This window comes from Elaeis guineensis, chromosome 2 (genome assembly GCF_000442705.2).
Source record: "Elaeis guineensis isolate ETL-2024a chromosome 2, EG11, whole genome shotgun sequence".
Classification (NCBI taxonomy): Eukaryota; Viridiplantae; Streptophyta; class Magnoliopsida; order Arecales; family Arecaceae; genus Elaeis; species Elaeis guineensis.
Genome location: NC_025994.2, coordinates 98,063,523 through 98,088,955, shown reverse-complemented (window position 1 = coordinate 98,088,955; position 25,433 = coordinate 98,063,523). Strand labels below are relative to the sequence as shown.

At 38.8% G+C, this 25,433-nt stretch overlaps 1 protein-coding gene across 1 annotated transcript; it reads right to left on the bottom strand.

Moving 5' to 3' along the window:
* Positions 1-4,779: 4,779 nt before the first annotated feature.
* On the bottom strand, positions 4,780-25,331 carry LOC105052301 (uncharacterized). Its single transcript, XM_073251216.1, has 15 exons — positions 24,399-25,331; positions 23,406-23,528; positions 23,181-23,308; positions 22,864-23,074; positions 22,096-22,333; positions 21,839-21,989; positions 21,303-21,679; positions 21,197-21,224; positions 9,062-10,322; positions 7,555-7,677; positions 7,335-7,462; positions 7,018-7,228; positions 6,190-6,427; positions 5,897-6,047; positions 4,780-5,507 (listed from the first exon to the last, which is right to left on the bottom strand). The coding sequence occupies exons 1-15, from the start codon at positions 25,216-25,218 to the stop codon at positions 5,160-5,162; spliced, it is 4,536 nt and encodes a 1,511-aa protein (XP_073107317.1). The 5' UTR covers positions 25,219-25,331; the 3' UTR covers positions 4,780-5,159.
* Positions 25,332-25,433: the final 102 nt, after the last annotated feature.

Below are 25,433 nucleotides of genomic sequence, written 5' to 3'. Positions count from 1 at the left end.
TGGGGTATTGTCAATTCAACTTCTCAAATGAGTTTGGTTGTGCCATCTGGACAGAAAAGCATTGAAAACCTTCACCGATTTAAGGAAGTCCCCTACGAAACGTCATGGTCCGAGTCCCCGCGGTTTCACATGAGCACCGACGAACTCAAGCCACCGTCCAAGCTTCCCTATTCGGCCACTCCAAGCCGACGATTGCACGAGCATCGATGACCGCCTACGGCTGGGGCCAGAGAGGGGAGGCAAGGGGGGTTGGTGGTGCTAGAGCTGGGAGAGGGGAGGGTGGTTGGTGGTGCCGGAGCTAAGGGAGGAGAGGGGCGGTCGTTGGTGCTCGTGCGGAGCTACGAGGGCTCAGATTTACCGGGGCTAGGGGAGGCAATAAGAGGGGATGGCGATGGAACGAGGCCGCAGAGGGGAGGAAAGGGGGGTTGGTGGTGTCGGAGTTGGGAGAGGGGAGGAGGTTTGGTGGTCTCGAGAAGTCGAATGCGGTAAGAACGGCGGATGTGGCACGGACGACAGTGGGGTGGGATCGGATTGGTGGCAGCGGAGCGGGGGGAGAGGGGAGGTGTATGTATATGTATATGTATATGTATATATATATGTATATGTATATATATATATATATATATATATATATATGTATGTATGTATGTATGTATGTATGTATGTATGTGTGTGTATACACACACATGTATATTTACACCTTTAAAATAATATTATGTGGAGAAGCATTGGGGTGTTGTCAACTTAGCTCCTCAAATGAGTTTGGTAGTGCCACCTGAATAGAGAAGCATTGAAAACCTCCATCGATTTAAGGATGCCTCTACCAAACATCGCGACCCAAGCCCCCACGGCTTTGTGCGAGCGCCGGCGAACTCAAGCCACCGTCCAAGCTCCCCTATTAGGTCACTCTAAGTTGACGATCGCACGAGCACCGACGACCACCCGTGACCAGTACCGAGGAGAAGAGGCGAGGGGGGTTGGTGGTGCCAGAGCTGAAGGAGGGGAGGGGAGGGGGGTTGGTAGTGCTGGAGTCGGGGGATGAGAGGAGCAATCGTCGGTGCTCGCATGGAGCCGCAGGGGCTCGAGTTTATTGGCGCCAGGGGAGGGAACAAGAGGGGATAGCGACATGATGGAGCCGCAGAGGGGAGGGGAGTGGGGTTGGTGGTGTCAGAGTCGGGGGAGAGAAAGGGTTTTGTTGGTCATGTGGAGCTGCATGTGGCACGAACGGCAGTAGGTATAGCATGGACGGTGATGGGGTGGGGTCGGGTTGGTGGCATTGAAGCCGGGGGAAGAGAGGGGTGGTCGTCGGTGCTCGTGGAAAGCTGCGAAAGCCAGGATTCGTCGAGATCGAGGGAGAGAATAAGAGGAGATGGCGACCGAGCGAGGTCGTAGAGGGGAGGAGGTTTGGTGGCACCGGAGTCGGGAGATGCAGCGGGGGTGGGGGTAGGAGACGGCGGGAGGATGGGAAGGGAAGGGGAAAAAAGAAAAAAAAATATTTGAAGAGGGAGAGAAAAAAACTATTATTATTTTATTATTAATAATAATTTAAAATATTATTTTTTAGGGTATTAATTTTAGAAAAAATTATTTGGAGAGAGGGAGGAAAAAAGTAAAAAAAATTATTATTTTATTATTAGTAATAATCTGAAGCTGAAGAAAAATATTAATTTTAAAATAATAATAAAAATATTTTTTTTTTAAAAAAATATTATTTTAAAAGTACTCTTAATAGTAATAGTTTATTATTTTTAGTAAAATTATTTCAAAAAATTAATAATAAAATATTATTTTAAAAATATTATTTATTGAATAATAATAAATATATTATTTTTAAATATTAATTTATTATTATTAATAATTTGAATAATAACAATAATATAGCAATATCAAAAAAATTATTTTTGTGCATCAAGTATGGACGATGATGGGGCAGTGCTGCAGTGAGGGCGGCGCAAAAGGCCGTGAACTGGGTCTCACGCTATGGGGGCGGGGGCGGCGGGAGGAAGGGAGAAAAAGAAAAAAAAATATTTGGAAAAAAAAATAATAAAAAAAAATATTTGGAAAAAAAAATAATAAAAAAAAATATGATTATTTTATTATTAACAATAAATTGAAGCAAAAAATATTAATTTTAAAATAATAATAATAATATTTTTTAAAATATTATTTTTAAAAATAATAATTTTATTATTAATTTAAAAATACTATTTGTATAATAACATGTTATTTTTAAAAAATTAATTTCAAAAAATTAATAATAAAATATTATTTTAAAAAATATTATTTTTTTATAATAATAATAATATTATTATTTTTAAAATATTAATTTATTGTTAATAATAATTTGAATAATAATAAAAATATAGTAATATCTAAAAAATAAGATTACAATGTTTGAAAAATTTTCGTACGTCCGATCCTACGCAACGTATGGGTCTTTGACTACTTATTTGTTAAGAAGAAATGTGAGGATTGCATGTATGATATGGTGCACGTAACATAGTAGAAAATTTAGCCCTATCAATGAGGTCTAGATAAATCAACAAAAAAAAAGTTTGGTCTACATGCTATTAGCTGGATCCCATATAATTATTCGCCTAATTTTTCGAATACAAATAGCAAGGGTCTATATTCTGCTACCTGATACTTCTCTTTGTGCGCTCTCTCCTCTCGCTCTCTGTCAATATTCGCATCTATCAATAAAAGCTGGGGGCTTTCAGTCTCCCATTTTCATCGGAAAAAAAATGGTTTCCCAAAGCTGTATTACGGGTTCGAGCATCTTCTTTTTTCTTTTTTTTTTTTTTTTTTGAGTGAATTCGACTATAATTTTGGGCAAAAAAAATGATAGATCTTTTTTCATTACAACATCCATTAGATTGCATCTGTATAGACCTCAAAGCAATCCAAATTCCTCATCCATCCATTTGCACATATCTCAAAGCAACCGTTGCACCATCCAACGATGGACCCGTGCCAACGAAGGTGATTTTTTTTTTAATGCTAAATAAGGGTGGCACGGCAAGTTTTGGCAAAGTAAAATCGTGTGCCTACGATGCAAGCAGCCGAAAAATATTTTCAAAGTACCATATATATATATATATATATATATATATATATATATATATATATATATATATATATATATATATATAATATTCTGTGGGGGAGTTTTGAGATATTGCCAATTCAGTTCTTTAAATGAGTTTGGTTGTGCCATCTGAATAGAAAAGCGTTGAAAACCTCATTCGATTTAAGGAAGTCCCTTACGAAACGTCGCGATCCGAGTCTCCACGGCTCCCAATGAGCACCAATGAACTCAAGCCACTGATCGAGGAGGGGAGGTGAGGGGGGTTGGTGGTGTCGAAGCTAGGAAAAGGGAGGAGGATTGGCGGCACAGGAGCTGAGGGAGGAGAGGGGCAGTCGTCGATGCTTGCGTAGAGCTACGGGGGCTCGGGTTCACCGGGGCTAGGGGAGGCAATAAGAGGAGACGGCGATGGAGCGAGGCCGCAGAGGGAAGGGGATGGGAGGGAGGTTGGTGGCATCGGAGTCGGGGGAAGAGAGGAGGTTTGGTGGTCACGAGAAGTCGGATGCGGTGCGAACAGCGAATGTGGCGCGGATGATAGTGGGGTGGGATCAGATTGGTGGCAGCGAAGCCGGGGGAGAGGAGGGGTGGCCGCGGGTGCTCGTGCGAAGCCACGAAGGCTCGAATTCATCGAGACTGAAGAAGAAAACAGGAGGAGATAGTGTCGGGGCAGGACCGTTGAGGGGAGGGGAGGGGGCGTTAGTGGTGTCGGAGCCGGGGGATGCGGCAGGGTAGGGGGTGGGAGGGAGATAGTGGGAGGAAGAGAAGGGGGTAAAAAAATGAAAATATTTGAGAAAGGAGAGGCAAAAAATATATTATTATTTTATTATTAATAATAATTTAAAATATTAATTTTTTAGGGTATTGATTTTAAAAAGAAAATATTTATGGAGGGAGGGGAAAAAAGTAAAAAAATATTATTATGTTTATTAATAATAATTTGAAGCAAAAAAAATATTAATTTTAAAATAATAATAAAAATATTATTTTTTAAAATATTATTTTAAAAATATTATTTTTAAATAATAATAAATATATTATTTTTAAAATATTAATTTATTATTAATAATTTGAATAATAATAAAAATACAGCAATATCAGAAAAATTATTTTCGTGCATTCAGCGCGGCGGGGGTAGCGTGGATGGCCGTGACCTAGGTCTCACGCTGTGGGGGCAGGGATGGTGAGAAGAAGGGAAAAGAAAAAAAAAATAGAGAGAGAGAGAAAAAATTATTATTTTATTATTAATAATAAATTGAAGCAAAAGAAAATATATTAATTTTAAAATAATAAAAAAATATTATTTTTTTAAAATATTATTTAAAAAATAATATTTTATTATTAATTTAAAAATACTATTTGTATAATAACATATTATTTTTAAAAAATTAATTTAAAAAATAATAAAATATTATTTTAAAAATATTAATTTATTATTAATAATAATTTGAATAATAATAAAAATATAGTAATATCTAAAAAATAGAATAATAATATTTGAAAAATTATTTTTTTGCATCCAATTCTACGCAATGTGTGGATCTACGATTAGTTATTTATTAAGAAGAAATGTGAGGATTGCATGTATGATATAATACACGTAACATGGTAGGAAATTTAGCCCTATCAATGAGGTCTAGATAAATCAACAGAAAAAAAATTTGGTCGACATGCTATTAGCTGGATCCCATATAATTATACGCTCAATTTTTTGAATACAAAGAGCAAGGGTCCATCCAAATATAGTCCAAATAACATTAGGTTGCCAATCAATCTATATATTGCTCGACCTCACTCCCAACGGAGAAGAATGGTCCTTCATTTATTACATCGTAATGGATAACAAAACAAGTTCCAAGCTGCCATCTCTGCGAAGTTCCCACAGACTTCCAATATCATGCCACCCTTTAGACGATATCGAGAACAGACCATATCTGTTATACAACCCAGTAGACAGAGAAATTGATATCCGTATCATTCACAAAAATTATTAACATCAACTAACGTTCAAAGATGCACTTATATCTATCAATCACACACCACCATCTCTGTTCCACGTCGGTGATTGAGGCTTCATTCACCGAGACTGGCCTTGATTTTTCTGTCCTCCTTGATTTTCTTGTTGTGCTTCCATTGAAGCTTCACTTCCTGGTAAACTAGTCCTCACGTCCCTCTCGAGCACCTCTGTCTCACTAATTATATCACTCCTTACAAAGGAGGCAGGTGCTGATGGAGCTGGAAGAGGGACAGAGTAACTCCTAAGCGTGAGAACGACTGTTGCTATCCTGGGTCTCTCTGCTGGGTCTTCCTGGACGCAGAGTAGCCCGATGTGAATGCACCTCAGTACTTCTTGCAGCTCATACCGATCACCTAGACTCAGGTCAATCACCTGTGATGCCTTTCCTTCATTCCAGTGTTGCCAGACCTATTCAAAGATTAGGTTTAGAGGAGTTATCACTACAGTTTATGTTGGGTAATGTGATAATAGGATTTTGATAAATGTTATAGATACTGGAAGCAGTAGATCAACCTATACATTTCTTTGTGGATTTTGTGTATATGTGTGTTGTGGGGGGTGTTAGAATCTATATTGTGCATTAATAGAAATTTAATACTTGTTAGCATCTATATATTATTTTCATGTTTTCTACATTAAATTGCTAACATATCATCTTTTAAATTCAAATATAAACTATTTATTTAAAGGTAATTAGAGTTTGTAACTCATGCAAATGGTCATATCTAATTCAAATATAAATTATTGATTTGAAACTGATGTTATCTGTATATTATTTTCATTTTTCCAATGCTTACATAGCTAAGAAGGTCTGAATAATGCCCAGATCCCCGGAATCCACAATTCCTCCGGCCAGTCACGATCTCCAAAACTAGTACGCCATAACTGAAAACATCTGATTTGGTAGAGAAGAGCCCCAGCGAGGCATATTCTGGTGCCATATACCCACTACCATAAAGAAATTGAGAAGATATTAGATTTTTCTCCAGGAGGACATACGAATGATTCAAGTCAGATATTAGAACAGTAGTAGATTGGACATCTTTCCACCGATTATTCAGAAAAGGAAATTAAGAAGGTATGCACTTACTATGTCCCAGCAATTCCACTAGTGTTTCCTTGGGTCTCATCTATGCTGAAAAGCTTTGCGAGACCAAAGTCTGCAATTTTAGGGTTCATGTCCCGATCCAGCAAGATATTACTTGCTTTCAGATCCCGATGAATGATCCTTAATCGAGAATCTTCATGTAGATAGAGAAGGCCGCGGCCAATCCCTTCAATAATCTTGTATCGCTTTTCCCATTCTAGTTGTTGTTGTCCGATGGGGTCTATTTCATCCAAGTAAACTTAATCAATTAAACTGATACCATAATGAATAACAAGAACAGTTGGGCCATGTGATCAACAAGATGTTAGCAACACTAAATACTTATATCACAGGCGGCCTAACCTCTCCTAAATCGAAAGAATAAGAAGCGGTTATATCATAAACATTTACCAAAACATAGCATGGAAAATAGTTAAAACCCAGTAGCATGCAAAAATGATGCCATCGTTGATAGAGTCATCTTAATAAATGGATGCAGTGTAAGAAATCAGGCCCTGCAAAATGATGGCATTCGCATCTAACCATATTGCAAGAAACTTAGTACGCAAAGTCAGATAACATCTGAATTAGAAAATCCAGAGTACCAAAGTATGTTCAAGGTAATGCAAAGTTAAATTAGACTGAATAAAGACTATAAAGTAACATAAAAAGAGGAATAACATGTATCAAGTGCTGTAACAGTAGTGAATTACGACTAATCACAACAGGGTTATGCAAGTTACAAACCTGATGATGTTCCTATTTGCTTACAACCAGGGAAATACTATGGCAATGATCATGAAAAATATGAATGTAGAAAATGGAGCATACCGAATAAAAATTTGTCAAGGCTTGTATTCGGAAGGTACTCATAGACAAGTAACCTTTCTTCTTCCTCAAGGCAACAACCCAGCAACTTAACAAGGTTTCTATGTTGAAGCTTGGCAACCAAATCAACCTCATTTCTTAGCTCCACTAGTCCTTGTCGTGAACTTCCTGAGAGCCTTTTCACAGCTATTTCTTGTCCATCCCGTAGAGTCCCCTGTATGACATTTAGAAGATGCAGGCAAGCAATTACCATTAGTCAAGTCGATAACAATGTTCGCAACTCTATGATCGACCTTGAGGACCTCAGTCTAGATAATTACCACGTAAACCGGTCCGAACCCACCTTCTCCCAGCTTATTTGCATCGGAGAAGTTATTTGTGGCAGCTCTAAGGACGCTCAAATCGTATAATAATGGTTTGGAACCTCTGAATTCCTCACCTCCATCAACTACTCGTAAAACAAGCTTAACCACATAAAAACCCAGCCCATTTTTCTAGAATTGAATTTCTTAGAACAATGATGCAGCAAGAAAGACTTACAGAGAACTCCTCTAAATACTTTCTTTCTACGTAAGGAGATACAGATGGTGAAAAGGACCACCAATGAAACAACGACACAGATGGAAACAATTAGAATTATTTTTGTAGTATTATTCTTTTTTCCTGCATTAAAAAAAAATTTAGCAATGAGACAATCATTTAGGAATAGTATTCAAAGAAGATCATCAAACTCGATATGAACCATTTTGATCATTACAAATAGAGCTGCACATAATTGAAGTGAGATTTATCACATTGGAAAGCCAAATTGTGGACCAACTTTCTGAAAGTCATAATTTGATCATACAATATCTGATTGATGTGATCTTTTTTTTTTTAAAAAAAATCGAATGACTTTTTTAGATATGTGATGTGGTGCCTCCCTCTAAGAGAAGCTGTGCTCCCAGTGATTGGTCCAAATTTCATTATTTAGATATTGAAATGAACCAATCAAACTGGAAGTTTCTTTTGATTAGACATATCTTTCAATTTGAGAAGCATTAGGTAGAGCAACAGAAGACAAAGTTGATGTATGAGTTGAAATCTATCTCACATAAAATTTTAGTTGTTCGTGTTTGCTTCTATTAGTTATGCTTATTTTTCGAGTTCTATTCTAATTAGGAAAGAAATCCAATCTAAATTGTATAAGGGTGGACCTCAACACTACTATTATAATAGAAATAATGTACTTCAATTTTCATTCATCAATTATTCATTAATGAAAAAATGACATCTATATTTTCTTAAATTTTTAGAGATATTTGAGTTGCATAGTTTGAGAAAATTATTTCTTTTCTCCAATCGGATCAAACGAAGATGTAACTAAGACCAAATTAAACTGCAAACTGCTGCCATACATGCCAAGGACCAAAACTTAAATTCCTCCTAAGAAATCAAAACTAGCAAGAAATAAGTTTGTTTTTGAAGTTTATAAACTAAGGTGGGCTCTTAAAACCGTGAAGAGAAGTTTCACAGCATCACTTCGACGTACCACCATGCAGGAGAGTTGTCCGGGATTAGCACATCTGACAGTAATATACAGAGGTGAACCATGGACTTGGCATGTGCTTCCAAATGCTGTTACATATGATGCAGAATGTGTTTCTCTCGGACCTAATATTTAAACTTTAAATATTGATTATTAAAACTAAATTTACTTGCATGCCCCAGAAATAAAAGTTCCTTTCATTAGAAAAAAAAAAAAGTTCTAAATACTGTTCAACTGCGGAAAAAAATGATAGTCTTGCGATTATCTCTATCTAACTGTGGAATTCATCATCTCAAGTTGATTGAAAGCACACATAGTTCTAAAGATTAACTTAGCAGAAGACTTAAATTATTACATGGAACTCATGACAAAGGAGGGATTGAAGAACTGAAGATTCAATTCGTTGTCAAAGCCAGCCTTTTTTTTTTTTTTTGAAGGGTAACCAGCCAAATTATCTTTTGCTGCTTAATCCCTATCGGAATTACTGGCATTCTACATCAAGAGGAGAACTTTGCTTACCATCACTGGTCTTGCTATTGCCACTGTCCGGCGAAGAACTCGGTGCCGGCGGCGGCGGAGGGACGAACAACATGGAGAAGAAGGGATAGGTCTCAAACCTCACGTCACAACTCGCCATCATGACCCGTCCCCCGACACTCCCACCGCAACACGAACGCAAATCCTCGATCGCCTGATCAAGACATGTGGAGCAATCCGTCTGCGATAGATCACGGGTACACTGTGTCAACCCGTATATATACCCATAACTGGAGGAATTCGTGATCCCATCCGCAAACTTCAATTCCGTAGCCGCCGCCTGCGACGCGATCTTGTCCATCAGATTCCTCATACGCCCATAGAATCCCGTTGGTGCTTTATTGGGATTGGCAGTTGACGCGTTCCCATCCTTATCGAGCTGGCCGAAGAAGCGTCGGTCGGAGTAGCGGAGGACGCAGTCATCGAAGCGGATGGTGGCGGACTTACGAAAGGGACAGCCGGCGGCGGCGGTGGCGGCGGAGCGGTTGAGGCAGGTGGAACATTCGGAGGCGGAGACGACGGGTAGGCACTGGGCAAGGCCGTAGGCGGGGGCTGAGGAGTCGGCGCCGGCGGTGGTGTTGGAGAAGTAGCCTGCGTCGCGTGGGGTGGAGGAGGTGAGGTTGGAGAGGAGGAGATCGAGGTTGGAGGAGAAGGTGCTGGGGACGGTGTAGTTGGCGTCACCGGCGCAGGAGGTGAGGTTGAGATCATACTTTGAATCATACTGGGAATAAGTTTTGGTTGGAGCTAGAAGCAGAGTATGGAGGATTAGCAGAGGGAATAGAGACAAGATGGATGCCATGAACTGGGAAGAGAAGGGAAAGAGTGGGAGTGAAGACGACGTCGTGGATGGAGTGCACGGAGAAGAAGAAAACCGCGGATTCACAGGAGTGGTGGCGGTTGCGGGTTTGAGCATTCGCTTGAGACCACTTTGAGCGCACCTGATTTGCTGACAGTCCCACATTTCAACATAGAAAGTAGGAAGTAGGAACTGAAGGGCTTGGGAGAGGAACAGGGTAAAAAAGGAAAAAAAATCATTGCTTGACTCGGCTGAGCCTGACTTCGTCTTTGGTTTGGTCTTTGCCAAAACATTGGTAGTGGAGGCGTTGAGAGGAAGAAAGAAAAAAAGGATGATGGTGACGAAACATTTTCCATTTATTGACGGATTCCAAATTTGCAGGGAAGGCGAATTGGAGGAGGTTAAGAGGAAAGCAGTGACCGGGGCGGGGACGAAACCAAACGAGCCCTAAAAGGGCTCTTCTTGCCGCATGCTTGGGGCGTTTCCTGATGGATCAAGTTTTTTTTTTTCTCTCTCTTTTTTGTTGTATTAAACGGTGGCCTACGTTCAAGTTCATTAAATTTATTATGTGGATATATTGGTTCCAATCGCAGTCGTAGTTTTAAAATGAAAATAAATATTTTAAACGGAAGCCTATTCTTGAGTCGTGATAGGACCATTTACTGGTGGCCTACATAGACCACAAATGATGCAAACAAGACCCCATTATGTGGAGTATACGAAGACAACAAATAATGTTCAAGTGTATTAAGGTTCCGATTACGGTCATAGTTTTAAAATAAAAATAAATAATTTAAATGGAGGCCTCTTACTGCCCTATGCTAGGGTGGCCTACATTGATCGATCGCAAATGATATGAAAAAGACCCTGTTGTCTGGAGTACACTCAGAAAACAAATAATTTTCAAATTCTTTAAATTTATTGCATTGGTAGACTGGCTTGAATCACTGTAATGGCCCAGTTACTTGGGCCTGTAGCCCAGACGGCCCATCAACAAAAAAAAAAAAAAAAAATGCAGAGGAGGAGGAAGACTCCTAGCCGGAGTCTTCCTCCTTCCCGTTTCCGGCAAAATCGGACTCAAAGAGTCCGGCTAGGGTAGGAAATCTCCTGTATAAAGATCCCTCGTCCTCTCTTAGGAAATTACAACCAAAAATTTTGAGGAAAATCGAGAGATTTGAGAAACTTTCTCAAAGGTTACCGTGGGGGGTTGATCGGAAGAAAGGGGAGTCGTCGGAGCTTTCTTTGGACGGCGGAACAAGGTATTTCCTCTTCTCCTTGTTATTTTTCGGTCATCGGTGTTTTTGGAAGGCGGTGAGATGCCGGTTCGGGCTCAAACAGGGATACCCTGTTTTTGTGATTTTCTTCCTTCTCTGCTGCCGGCAACAAAGAGGGTGGCACTGCCACCGACACGGTAGCATTGCCGGCGTCGGGACATTGCCGGGGAAGGTGGCTGGAGGTGCTCTCTGGGTCGGGATGTGGGGAGAGATTCGAATGGGGGCTCGGGTCCCTATTTTTGAACATGAGGAAGAGAAGAAGAAGAAGCCTCTTCTCTCTTCTTCAAATAATATATATATATATATATATATATATATATATATATATATATATATACACACACGCACACACACACATATATACATATATATATATATATTAAATAAATAAAAATAATGAATAAAAATGAAAAATATATATATATATAAAATAAAATGAAATGAAAAAAAAGGGGGGGACATGGGTATGAGTCAGATAACCTCAATAAATATAGAAAAATTATTTGACTAAATTAATTTATTTTTGTTTGATAGGAGAACAGTCTAACGATCAGGGAGACAACGAGTAGGGCTTGATTTTTGGACTATAAGGTTGTGAATTTGAATTCTCAATTATCGAGGTAAGAATCATTATACATGATCATCATCACATGTATATATTATTTTACTGATAGTTTTGCATCGTTGGATTTGAAATCAATGAATTTATCATATGTAATATTGACATTTATTTGTGTGGTTGCGAGCATAAATATGTTTTCATCAAAGCATATGATGACATGATTATATAGTTATGATATATTTATTTTGAGTACACTGCAAAAAATTTGAATTGATTAATGAAGACAAATATTATAACGAAAATGAAAGGAAAGAGAAATATGGTTTGGACTGATCTTGTCATGTGGAATAGCCTGCCAGGAGCTTAAGCTTGGGACAGCCCCCACAGGCTTATGTGTGGAAGAATATGATCTGAGAAAGATCATGAAGAATCTGATCCGAGAAAGATCATGAATGATTTGATCCGAGAAAGATCATGGTCACTTTGATCTGAGAAAGATCATAAATAGTTCGATCTGAGGAAGATCACAGAAATCGATCCGAATAAAAGATCGTCGCATGATCCTGGTTAGTCCAAAGCCAAAAAGGAATAAAAGGTTGTCATTCCAAAGATGTGAAGAATGAAACATATAATATGAAATTCAAACAATGAATGAAGATTTCACCTGATGATGTATGATGATATATATGCATATTTGTGACAATATTCCAGTTATTATATACCTATGTGTTTTCTCAATTGTATTGATTTTAGAAATATTAATTTTATCTACTAGTTTGATGTACATGTGCAGTGATTCTTACTGAGCTGGAGAAGCTCATATTTCTTTCTTTTTTTTTTTTTCAGACTTACAGGATGCGTAGTTGGGCGGTTTGGGCGAGAGCAAATAAGAACTGAAGCCTTAGTAATTTAGTTAATTTAAATTCTCTGATGCCAAAGAACATTTGAATAATTGTATTGAACAAGTTTGCTTTCGATTTGAAGCTGTGACATCGGTTGATTGTTTTGGTATTTAATTGGTTATTTAAAATTTGAAGTGTTAAATTTTAGGCCTTACATGATCCTAGGATGCTGCTCTAGGGTTTGTGTAGCTGTGTCATGTGCCCAACTCAGGTGCTGGGTTTAGGGCGTGACAGAATGGTATCAGAGCTTAGGTTTAAGAATCTTAAGGTTTATTTTAGAGAGAGAGTATATGGGTAAACTTTTAGATGAAAATTGACTAATATGAAATATTATTCTTAAATTCTTGACTAAAGTGAAACTGTGTAGGTTGACATGACAAGAGGGACTGAGCGTAGGTGAAATCGAAGACCTACTCGTTTTGCGGATGGCTCTAATGCTTGGGAGCCAGCTACACCCCAAGAAAATGCTCCACCCTCATCGAATGATGATGCACCACAACAAGAACATCCTACTGAGCCTGCAGAGGTCACTCCCGGGGAAGAAACTCCAGGAGAACCTAAAATTCAACTTGGGGAACAAATTACTGCAGCTCAGTTAATGCAAGTACTGGTTCAACAACAAGTGGCTGCGAGGGAAGATATGAGGAGGATACTGGAGGTGCAACAGGGACAGCAACAGCAGATCATACAACAAATATTTCAAGAGCGACAGTCCCAGTAGCAACAAGGAGCTGCAAATCAGTATGAACGTCAAATCAATTTGTTAGACTTCAAGAAATATGCACCACCAGCATTCTCAGGGACTTCAGATCCTATGGAAGCTGAAAGCTGGCTAAAAGCAATAGAGAAAGTTTTCCATGCTTTGAGATGTCCTGCTGAAGATAAGGTCACTTTTGCCACGTTTATGTTATAAGGTGAGGCAGCCGATTGGTGGGAGATGAAAATTGAAAAGTTAGGGCCAAATGATGTACCTTTTACATGGAAAGAATTTAGAAAGATTTTCTATGAGAAGTATTTTTCCCAGAGTATCCGACTCCAGAAATATCGAGAGTTTGATCGACTGGTTCAGGGCCACATGACAGTTGCTCAATATGCAGCCAAATTTGAAGAATTGTCAAGATATGCCCCCGCATTGATAGCTGAGGAAAATGTTCGAGCCAGAAAATTTGAGAATGGATTAAGGGATAGAATCCAACAGTTGGTGACCATTTTTGAGCTGCCCACTTATAAGGAAGTTGTCAACAAATGCTTAATAATAGAAAAAGGACTCAATGATGCTCAAGTAGCAAGAGAGAAAAGTTTAAAAAAAAGGAGTCGAGTAATTGATTCTCAAAGTCAAAGTAGCAGAGCCTTCAAACCGAAGACCCCAAAACCAAGCCAGACTGCCACTGAAGGGAAAGCACAACCTCAAGGGAGCCTTATATGTTATAGGTGTGGAGGACCTCATTTTAGATGAGATTGTACATGGCCCGGAGGACAATGTTACAAATGTGGCCGAGATGGCCACAAAGCAGTTGTATGCCGCAATGGAGGAGAATCACAAAGACAGCAAATGCCTCAAAATTCTCAAAATACCCCCACGAATCGGGCACCCCAAAATGTACAAAGACAAGATACGGGACAACAAAAATCAAAGACCTATGGACGAGTCTATGCACTTACACAACAGGATGCAAATGCTTCTAACTCAGTGGTGACAGGTACTGAATCGATCTCCTAAAAGTTTTTTTATATATATATCATGAAATATTTTATGCTTAGATATATAAGGACATATAGCCCTGAATGATAAATGAATATATGACAGGTAAGATCAAAATTGCATCCAACAATGTCTATGCTCTATTTGATCCTGGAGCTACCCACTCTTTTATAGCAACTAGTTTTATTAAGAAGACCAATGAGATGTCTCCTACACCTTTAGAAAATAATCTCTGTGTCTGCACACCAAGTGGAGAGGTGATCTTGGTTAATTCAATTTGCAAAGATTGTGTACTGAGTATCGAGGATAGGGAGATGAAAGCAGACTTATTAGTCTTAGAAATGAAGGACTTTGATCTAATCTTGGGGATGGATTGGTTAGCAGCATATCATGCTACAGTTGACTGCTTCCAAAAGATAATAATATTTCAAATTTCAGATCAGTCAGAGTTTAGTTTTAAGAGTACTAAACCCTTCTTCCACCAGGAGTTCATCTCAGCTATTCATGCTCAGAAATTTCTTAGAAAAGGATGTGAAGGATTTCTAGCCACTGTACTAGATACTCAGAATGAGAAACTCAAGTTAGAGGATATCCCTATTGTGAAAGAATTTCCTGATGTTTTTTCGAATGACCTGCCTGGACTACCTCCGGATCGAGAGATTGAGTTTTCTATTGACTTAATTTCTGGTACGAGTTCAGTTTCTAAAGCCCCTTATCGAATGGCTCCAGCAGAATTAAAGGAATTACAAAAGCAATTACAAGAGTTGTTGGACAAATGATTCATTAGGCCTAGTGTGTCACCTTGAGGAGCTCCAGTACTTTTTGTGAAGAAGAAAGATGGTAGCCTTCGGCTTTGCATAGACTATCGAGAATTAAATAAGGTAACAGTGCGAAACAAATATCCTTTACCATGAATCGATGATTTATTTGATCAGTTGCAAGGGGCTCAGGTCTTCTCAAAAATTGATCTTCGTTCTGGCTACCATCAGTTGAAGATACAGCCTGGAGACATATCAAAAACAGCCTTTCGGACTAGATATGGGCATTATGAATTTTTGGTCATGCCATTTGGTCTGACCAATGCACCGACAGCCTTTATGGATCTTATGAATCGAGTGTTTGCATCATACTTGGATCGATTTGTAGTTGTATTTATTGATGACATTTTGATTTACTCGAAAAGCTCACTCGAGCATGAAGAATATTTGAGGATTGTATTACAAACTCTGAGGAAAAAGAAGCTGTATGCAAAGCTACAAAAATATGAATTCTGGATGAACAGCGTTACTTTTCTTGGGCATGTCATCTCCAAGGAGGGTATCTCAGTTGACCCAAGGAAAGTGGAGGCAGTAGTTGACTGGAGCCGACCTACTAACGTATCAGAGATACGCAGCTTTTTGGGATTAGCTGGCTATTATCAAAGGTTTGTGGAAGGTTTCTCTAGTATTGCCATGCCTCTATCTCGTCTAACGCAGAAACAAGTAAAGTTTGAATTGACAGACGAATGTGAGCAAAGCTTCCAAGAGTTAAAGAGACGATTAGTGACTGCTCCAATCTTAACCATTCCATCCGGAACAGAAGGTTTCACTATCTATAGCGATGCTTCTCGTAAAGGTCTCGGTTGTGTTTTGATGCAAAAAGGAAAGGTGATAGCTTATGCTTCTAGACAATTGAAATCTTATGAGCGGAATTATCCTACTCATGACTTAGAATTAGCAGCTGTGGTCTTTGCGTTAAAAATATGGAGGCATTACTTATATGGAGAGCATTGCGAGATTTTCACAGATCATAAAAGCTTAAAATATATCTTTACTCAGAAGGAGTTAAATTTGAGACAAAGAAGGTGGTTGGAACTATTGAAGGACTATGACATGACAATAAATTATCATCCCGGGAAGGCGAATGTCGTAGCCGATGCTTTAAGTAGAAAATTTTCTGGTGAATTGGCTGCTCTAATCACCTTACAAAAGCCTATATTGGTAGATTTGGAGAAATCAGGAATTGAAATACGACTACATGATTCTCAAATTCAACTTGCAAATCTAGTACTACAGCCTACTTTGATTGAAAAGATTAAAGCAACTCAAAAGGAGGATTCAGAGTTACAAAAGGTCATAGAGGCAGTGAAATCCGGTATACAGACAAAATTTTGGATGCATGAGGATGGTCATTGAGATTTGATAACAGGCTATGTGTTCTCAAGATTTCAGGATTAAGGAACAAGATCCTGGAGGAGGCTCACTGTTCGGCTTACACTATGCATCCTGGAAGCACAAAAATGTATCAAGATTTGAAAAGAAATTTTTGGTGGTCTGGTATGAAAAGGGATATTGCACAATTTGTAGCCCAATGTTTGGTATGTCAACAAGTAAAAGCTGAACATCAAAGACCAGCAGGACCACTGCAGTCTATTCTTATTTCTCAGTAGAAATGGGAACATATTACTATGGATTTTGTGACTGGATTACCTAAAACGCTTCGAAATAATAATGCTGTATGGGTAATTGTTGATCGATTGACGAAATCAGCACATTTCTTACCCTTTCGGATTGGTCTTTCCTTAGAGAGATTGGCAGGCTTATATATAGAGCAGATTGTACGACTGCATGGAGTACCAGTTACTATTGTGTCAGATCGAGATAGTAGATTTATTTCTCAGTTTTGGAAGAGCCTTCATAAAGCTCTTGGAACCAAGTTAAATTTCAGTACAGCTTTTCATCCTCAAACTGACGGACAATCTGAACGAACCATACAGATCCTAAAGGATATGTTAAGGGCTTGTGTCATGGATTTAGGCGGAGCATGGGATAATCACTTATCATTGGTTGAATTCGCTTATAATAATAGCTACCAAGCAAGCATTCAGATGGCTCCTTTCGAGGCATTATATGGAAGAAAATGTAGATCGCCCATTTGTTGGGATGAGGTGGGAGAAAGAAAACTGTTGGGACCAGAAATAGTGCAGCAGACAGTGAAAAAAGTACACATGATCCAGGAACGACTTCGTACGGCTCAGAGCAGGCAAAAGAGTTATGCTGATAATAGAAAAAGGGAGCTGGAATTTCAGTTAGGCGATCATGTTTTTCTGAGAGTTTCTCCCACTAAAGGTGTAATGAGATTTGGAGTTCGTGGTAAGTTGAGTCCAAGGTATATTGGCCCTTTTGAAATTTTAGACAGGATTGGAGAGGTTGCATATCGTTTAGCATTACCGCCGGCTTTATCGGGTGTACATAATATGTTTCATGTATCGATGTTGAGGAAGTATTTTCCAGATCCAAGTCATGTGGTGAGTTTTGAACCTTTGCGTCTTCAGAAGGATCTGACTTATGAAGAATATCCAGTACGGATTGTTGACAAGAAAGATCAGGTGTTACGACATCGAATTATTCCTTATGTGAAGATCCAATGGAGCAATCATAGCGAGAGAGAGGCTACATGGGAACTCGAGACAGAAATGAAGATCAAGTATCCACAACTCTTTGAAAACTCAGGTATGTAAATTTCGAGGACGAAATTATTTTTTAAGGGGGGAGATTGTAACGGCCCAGTTACTTGGGCCTGTAGCCCAGACGGCCCATCAACAAAAAAAAAATAATGCAGAGGAGGAGGAAGACTCCTAGCCGGAGTCTTCTTCCTTCCCGTTTCCGGCAAAATCGAACTCAAAGAGTCCGACTAGGGTAGGAAACCTCCTGTATAAAGATCCCCCGTCCTCTCTTAGGAAATTACAACCAAAGATTTTAAGGAAAATCGAGGGATTTGAGAAACTTTCTCAAAGGTTACCGTGGGGGGGTTGATCGGAAGAAAGGGGAGTCGTCGGAGCTTTCTTTGGACGGCGGAATAAGGTATTTCCTCTTCTCCTTGTTATTTTCCGGTCACCGGTGTTTTTGGAAGCCGGCGAGGTGCCGGTTCGGGCTCAAACAGGGATACCCTATTTTTGTGATTTTCTTCCTTCTCTGTCGCCGGCAACAAAGAGGGTGGCACTGCCACCGACACGGTAGCATCGCCGGCGTCGGGACGTTGCCGGGGAAGGTGGCTGGAGGTGCTCTCTGTGTCGGGATGTGGGGAGAGATTCTGATGGGGGCTCAAGTCCCTGTTTTTGAACATGAGGAAGAGAAGAAGAAGAAGCCTCTTCTCTCTTCTTCAAATAAAAAAAAAATATATATATATATATAAATATATATATACACACACACATATATACATATATATATATATTAAATAAATAAAAATAATGAATAAAAATGAAAAATATATATATATATATATATAATAAAATAAAATAAAAAAAAAGGGGGGACATGGGTATGAGTCAGATAACCTCAATAAATATAGAAAAATTATTTGACTAAATTAATTTATTTTTGTTTGATAGGAGAACAGTCTAACGATCAGGGAGACGAGTAGGGCTTGATTTTCGGACTATAAAGTTGTGAATTTGAATTCTCAATTATCGAGGTAAGAATCATTATACATGATCATCATCACATGTATATATTATTTTACTGATAGTTTTGCATCGTTGGATTTGAAATCAATGAATTTATCATATGTAATATTGACATTTATTTGTGTGGTTGCAAGCATAAATATGTTTTCATCAAAGCATATGATGGCATGATTATATAGTTATGATATGTTTATTTTGAGTACACTGTAAAAAATTTGAATTGATTAATGAAGACAAATATTATAATGAAAATGAAAGGAAAGAGAAATATGGTTTGGACTGATCTTGTCATGTGGAATAGCCTGCCAGGAGCTTAAGCCTGGGACAGCCCCCACAGGCTTATGTGTGGAAGAATATGATCCGAGAAAGATCATGAAGAATCTGATCCGAGAAAGATCATGAATGATTTGATCCGAGAAAGATCATGGCCACTTTGATCCGAGAAAGATCATAAATAGTTCGATCTGAGGAAGATCACAGAAATTGATCCGAATAAAAGATCGTCGCATGATCCTGGTTAGTCCAAAGCCAAAAAGGAATAAAAGGTTGTCATTCCAAAGATGTGAAGAATGAAACATATAATATGAAATTCAAACAATGAATGAAGATTTCACCTGATGATGTATGATGATATATATGCATATTTGTGACAATATTCTAGTTATTATATACCTATGTGTTTTCTCAATTGTATTGGTTTTAGAAATATTAATTTTATCTACTAGTTTGATGTACATGTGCAGTGATTCTTACTGAGCTGAAGAAGCTCATATTTCTTTCTTTTTTTTTTTCAGACTTACAGGATGCGTAGTTGGGCGGTTTGGGCGAGAGCAAATAAGAACTGAAGCCTTAGTAATTTAGTTAATTTAAATTCTCTGATGCCAAAGAACATTTGAATAATTGTATTGAACAAGTTTGCTTTCGATTTGAAGCTGTGACATCGGTTGATTGTTTTGGTATTTAATTGGTTATTTAAAATTTGAAGTGTTAAATTTTAGGCCTTACATGATCCTAGGATGCTGCTCTAGGATTTGTGTGGCCGTGTCATGTGTCCAACTCAGATGCTGGGTTTGGGGCGTGACAATCACCATCAAAACTTTTAAATAAAAATAAATAACTCTAAACTGAGGACTCTTGGTGCCTTATGCTAGGGGCTGTTTACCGGTGGTCTATATTGATGGCAAGTGATGTAACAAAAAAAGGAAAAATAACTGTGTGGATTATATTGAGACAATAAATAATGTTTAAGTTTATTAAATTTATTACATTGATATATTGGTTTTAATCAAAGTCATATGTTTTTAAATAAAAAATAAAAAATTCTAAATGAAAGACTCTTGTTGCCTTGTGCTAGGGTTTGTTTACTGCTGGCTTATATTGACCATAAATGATATAAAAAAAGATCCAGTTATGTGGATTATACTAAATCAACAAATAATATTCAAGTTTATTAAATTTATTATATTGATATGTTAGTTTCAATCACAATCATGATTTTTAAATAAAAATAAATAATTCCTAACAGAAGACCCGTTTTGCCTTATGCTAGGGGTCTGGTGGCTTTTATTGACGGCAAATGATGTAAAGAAAAACACAAATTGTATGGATTATACTAAGACAACAACTAATGTTCAAATTTATTAAATTTATTATATTGATATATTGGTTTTAATCAAACTCATATTTTTTAATAAAAATAAATAATTCTAAACGAAAGGCTCTTCTTGTCTTATGCTAGGAATGTTTATTTGTAGCTTATATTGACCGTAAATGACATGAACAAAACACCAATTGTGTTGATTATACTAATCAACAAATAATATTCAAGTTCTTTAAATTTATTATATTGATATATTGGTTTCAATCATAATCATAATTTTTAAATAAAAATAAATAATTCCAAATGGAAGACTCGTCTTGTCTTATGCTTGGGGCCGTTTACTGGTGGCCTTTGTTTGATGGCAAATAATGAAAAAAAACATCAACTGCATGGATTATACTAGGTGCCTATAATATAAGCAGCTAGAAGTTTTCCCAATATAGCATTTGTTTAGGAGAGATGTGCGGATCACATATATGATAGAGTGCACATAACATAGTTGGAAGTTTAGGCCCGTCAATGTGGTCTAGACAAATCAACAAAAAAGCATGGTCTATATGCTATTAGCTGGATCCCATGGATTTATACGCAATTTTTCAAACATAATGAATACGTGCTTCATCCAAATATAGTCCCGATAACATTAAGTTGCCCATCAAACTAATATAATGCTTGTGAGATATTACTTCCAATGTAGAAGGATGGTGCCTCATTTATTCCATCACAGTCGGTAACAAATTCAGTTCCAAGCTGCCATCAATTTAAAGTTCCCACAGACTTCCAATATCATACCATCCCCTGGATGATATCCAGAACATACCATATCTATCATACAACAGAGGTGACAGAGAAATTGGTGTCCCTATTGTTCACAAAGATTATTAACATCAAGTAATTTTAAAAGATGAACTTCTATTGATAAATCTCACACCTCTATCGCGGTTCTATGTCAGTGATTGAGACATCATTCACCGAGACCGGCGTTGATTTTCCTATCATTGTTGATTTTCTTGTTGTTCTTCCACTGGAGCTCTCAATTCCTGATAAACCAGTCCACACATCCCCCTCGAGCACCTCTGCCCCACCGACTGCATCGCTTCTTATAAAGAAGGCAGGTGCTGATGGAGCTGGAAGAGGGACAGTGTAACTACTGAGCATGAGAATGACTGTTGCCATGCTGGGTCGCTCTGTGGGGTCTTTTTGGATGCAGAGTAGCCCTATGTGAATGCACCTCAGTACTTCTCGTATTTCATACTGATCACCCAGACTCTGGTCGATCACCTGCGATGCCATTCCTTCATTCCAGTGTTGCCATACCTATGCAAAAAAAAAAAAAAAAGTTTGTTTAAAGGAATTACCGATACAGTTTTTGTTGGCTAGTATGATAATGGGATTAGAATAGATGCCGCGGATACTGGAAATTAATGCTAGATTAATCTATGTTTGGGGGCACGGGCACGGGTGTTAAACGCTTACATAACTAAGAAGGTCTGGAGAACTCCCAGATCCATGGAATCTACTAGTCCTCTGCCCAGTCACAATCTCCAAAACTAGAACGCCATAACTATAAACATCTGATTTGGTGGAGAAGAGCCCATGCAAAGCATATTCTGGTGCCATATACCCACTATGGCAAAGAAATTGAGAAGATATTAGATTTTTCACCATGAGGACATACTTACGATTGAAGTTAGACATTCTCTGGAAAGGAAATTAAAAAAGTATGCACTTACAATGTCCCAGCAATTTGACTAGCATTTCCTTGGGTCTCATCTATGACGAAGAGCTTTGCAAGACCAAAGTCTGAAATTTTAGGGTTCATGTCCCCATCCAGCAAGATATTACCTGCTTTTAGATCCCGATGAATGATCCTTAATCGAGAATCTTCATGAAGATAGAGAAGCCCACGGCCAATCCCTTCGATAATCTTGTACCGCCTTCCCCAATCTAATTGCTCTCGTCCAATAGGGTCTATTTCATCCAAGTAAACATGACAAATTTAACTGATATCATAATGAATAACAAGTACATTTAGGCTATGGGATCAGCATGATGTTAGAAACATTAAGCAGTTATATCACAAGTGGCCTAGCCTCCCTTAAATCACCAAAAAAGCAGTTATATCATAAATATTTAGCCAAAAATAGAATGGACGACGGTTAAAACCCAGTAGCATGCAAAAATGATGCCATCAATCATAGAGTCATCATCTTAATAAATGGATGCGGTATAAGAAATCAGGTTATGCAAAGTGATGGTATTGATATCTAACCATGCATATATACAAAGCTAGATAACAGCTGAAACAGAAATCCAGAGTACAGATATATGTTCAAGGCAATGCACAGCTAAATTGGATTGAATAAAGAGTACTGGTAATGACAGAGCAATAACATGTACCAAGTGTTGTATCAAAAATGATGATGTTCCTCTTTGCTTAAAACCAAGGATGCACCATGGCAATGCTTAGGATAAATATGAATGTAGAAAATGAAGAGTACCGAATAAAAATTTGTCAAGGCTTGTATTTGAAAGGTACTCATAGACAAGTAACCTCTCTTCTTCCTCGAGGCAACAACCCAACAACTTAACAAGATTTCTATGTTGAAGATTGGCAACCAAAACAACCTCATTTCTTAGTTCTACCAGTCCTTGCCGTGAAGTTCCGGAGAGCCTTTTCACAGCTATTTCTTGTCCATCCTGTAAAGTCCCCTGTATGAGATTTAAAAGACACAAGAGAGCAATTACAATTTGTCAAATCAATAACAACATTCACAGTTCTGTGGGTGACCTTGAAGACCTCAGTCTGGATAATTACCTTGTAAACTGGTCCAAACCCACCTTCTCCAAGCTTATGCTCATTTGAGAAATTATTTGTGGCAGCACTAAGGGTACCCAAATCAAATAATAATAATTCTGAATTTTTGAACTCCTCATCTCCATCAACTACTCACAAAACAAGCTCAACTATATAAAAAACCAGCCCATTTGTCTTGAATTGGATTTCTTATAACAACAATGCAGCAGGAAAAGAAAAACTTACCGAGTAGTCTTCTAAGCATTATCCTTCTTCGTAAGCAGATACACATGGCGAAAAGGACCACCAGTGCGGCAACGACAGAGAAGACAACAATTAAAACTACTTTAGTAGTGTTATTACTTTTCCCTGCACCAAAAGAAAATTTAGTTTTTAGACACGTCATGTAGGAACGGAGATGTAACCAAGACCAAACTAAACTGGAAGTCTGAAAATTGCCTACCATACACACTAAAGAGCAAAAACTTAAATTGCTTATTATTTGGACACAACCTATTTTCCTTCTAAGAAATCAAAACTAGCAACAAATAAGTTGGCTTTTGGAGTTTATAAAATAAGGTGGACTCTTGCAAACTGGAAGTGAAGTTTTATGCCATAACTCTACAAAGTGCACCATATTGAGGTGAATCATGAACGGAAATAGCATTTATTGTGCTGCATGTTTGCAAAAGCTGTGGTACATACGACGCAGAATGTGTCCTCCGGACCTAAGCTTTAAACTTTTAAAAAAATATTTTTTTTTTAAAAAAAAGGATTACAGCAGCATAAGCCGCCGACATGCTATGTGGTCTGAAGGAACAAAAACACAGTCATTATTAAAACTAGATTTATTGGTATGCCCCAGGAACAAAAGTTCCTTTCATCAAAAAAAATAAAAATAAAAAAAAGAAAGGAAACAAAAGTATACGGTTCAACTGGAGAAAAAAAATCGTAGATTCTTGCGATTACCTCTATCTAACAAATTAAGGAACTCATCATCTGATTGAAAGCACACATACTTCTAAAGATTAACTGAGGGGAAGACTAAACTTACTACATACAATTCATGACAAAGGAGTAGAATAACCGATGATGTAATTTTTGTTAAAGCCAGCCTGTTAAATTTATCTTATCGGAGGTACTAGTCGTATCGTCCAAATCAACAACTCAGCGTTCTGTTTAACTAAATCATTCCTGAGGGATCGAGGCATTCTACATCAAGGGGAGAACTCTGCTTACCGTAACCGGTCGTGTTAGTGCCATTGCCACTGTCCGGCGAGGTACTCGATCCCGGCGGCGGTGGCGGCGGAGGGATAAACGACATGGAGAAGAAGGGATAGGTCTCAAACCTCACGGCACAACTCACCTTCAAGGCCTGTCCCCCCGGATGCCCATAGCAGCAGATAGGCAGAAAACCGACCACCTTAGAGAGACACGTGGAGCAATCCGTCTCCGATAGATCACGGGTGCACTGTGCCATCGCGTATATATTCCCGTACTGGGTGGAATTTGCCATCCCCACCCCAAACTTCGATTCCGTCGCCGCCGCCTGCGACGCGCTCTTGTCCATCGGACCCGTCATCTCCCGATAGAACACCGCTGGATCCGACACGTTAGTGGGATTGACAACCTGCCAGGTCGTATCGTCTTCGAGCTGGCCGAAGAAGCGTTGATCGGAGTAACGGAGGATGCAGAGATCGAGGCGGATGGCGGCGGACTTGCGAAAGGGGCAGACGGTGGCGGCGAAGGAGGCGGAGTGGTTGAGGCAGGCGGAACAGGCGGAGGCGGGGACATCAGGTCGGCACTGGGCAAGGCCGTAGGCGGGGGCTGAGGAGGAGGCGCCGACGGTGGTGTTGGAGAAGTAGCCGGCATCGCGGGGGGAGGACGTGAGTTTGGAGAGGAGGAGGTCGAGATTGGAGGAGAAGGTGCTGGGGACGGTGTAGTTGGTGTCGCCGGCGCAGTAGTCAACGAGGGGGCCACGCTGGGAATAAGTTTTGGTCGGAGCTAGAAGCAGAGTATGGAGGATTAGAAGAGGGAATAGAGACAAGATGGATGCCATGATGGGGGTATTCTGGGAAGAGGAGGGATAGAGTGGGAATGGGGACTTTGCCTGCAAACTTTCTGCTACGGGACGCGGGTAGAGAGCACGGAGCAGGAAGAACAGCACCGATTTAACGGGAGCATTGACGGTGACTTTTGACAACATTTTGACTTTTTGGTTTTTTTATTAAAAAATATTCTGGTATGAGATTTAGGGATTATTTTACTTGGTCA

Excerpts from the sequence above, each read along its gene's own strand:
- LOC105052301 (XM_073251216.1), bottom strand. The coding sequence starts at position 25,218 with ATGGCATCCATCTTGTCTCTATTCCCTCTTCTAATCCTCCATACTCTG. Across the intron at positions 7,463-7,554 it reads AGTATTTAGAGGAGTTCTCT|TTGATGGAGGTGAGGAATTC; the intron begins GTAAGTCTTTCT and ends TTTTACGAGTAG. Across the intron at positions 6,428-7,017 it reads CCTTGACAAATTTTTATTCG|ACCCCATCGGACAACAACAA; the intron begins GTATGCTCCATT and ends TGGATGAAATAG.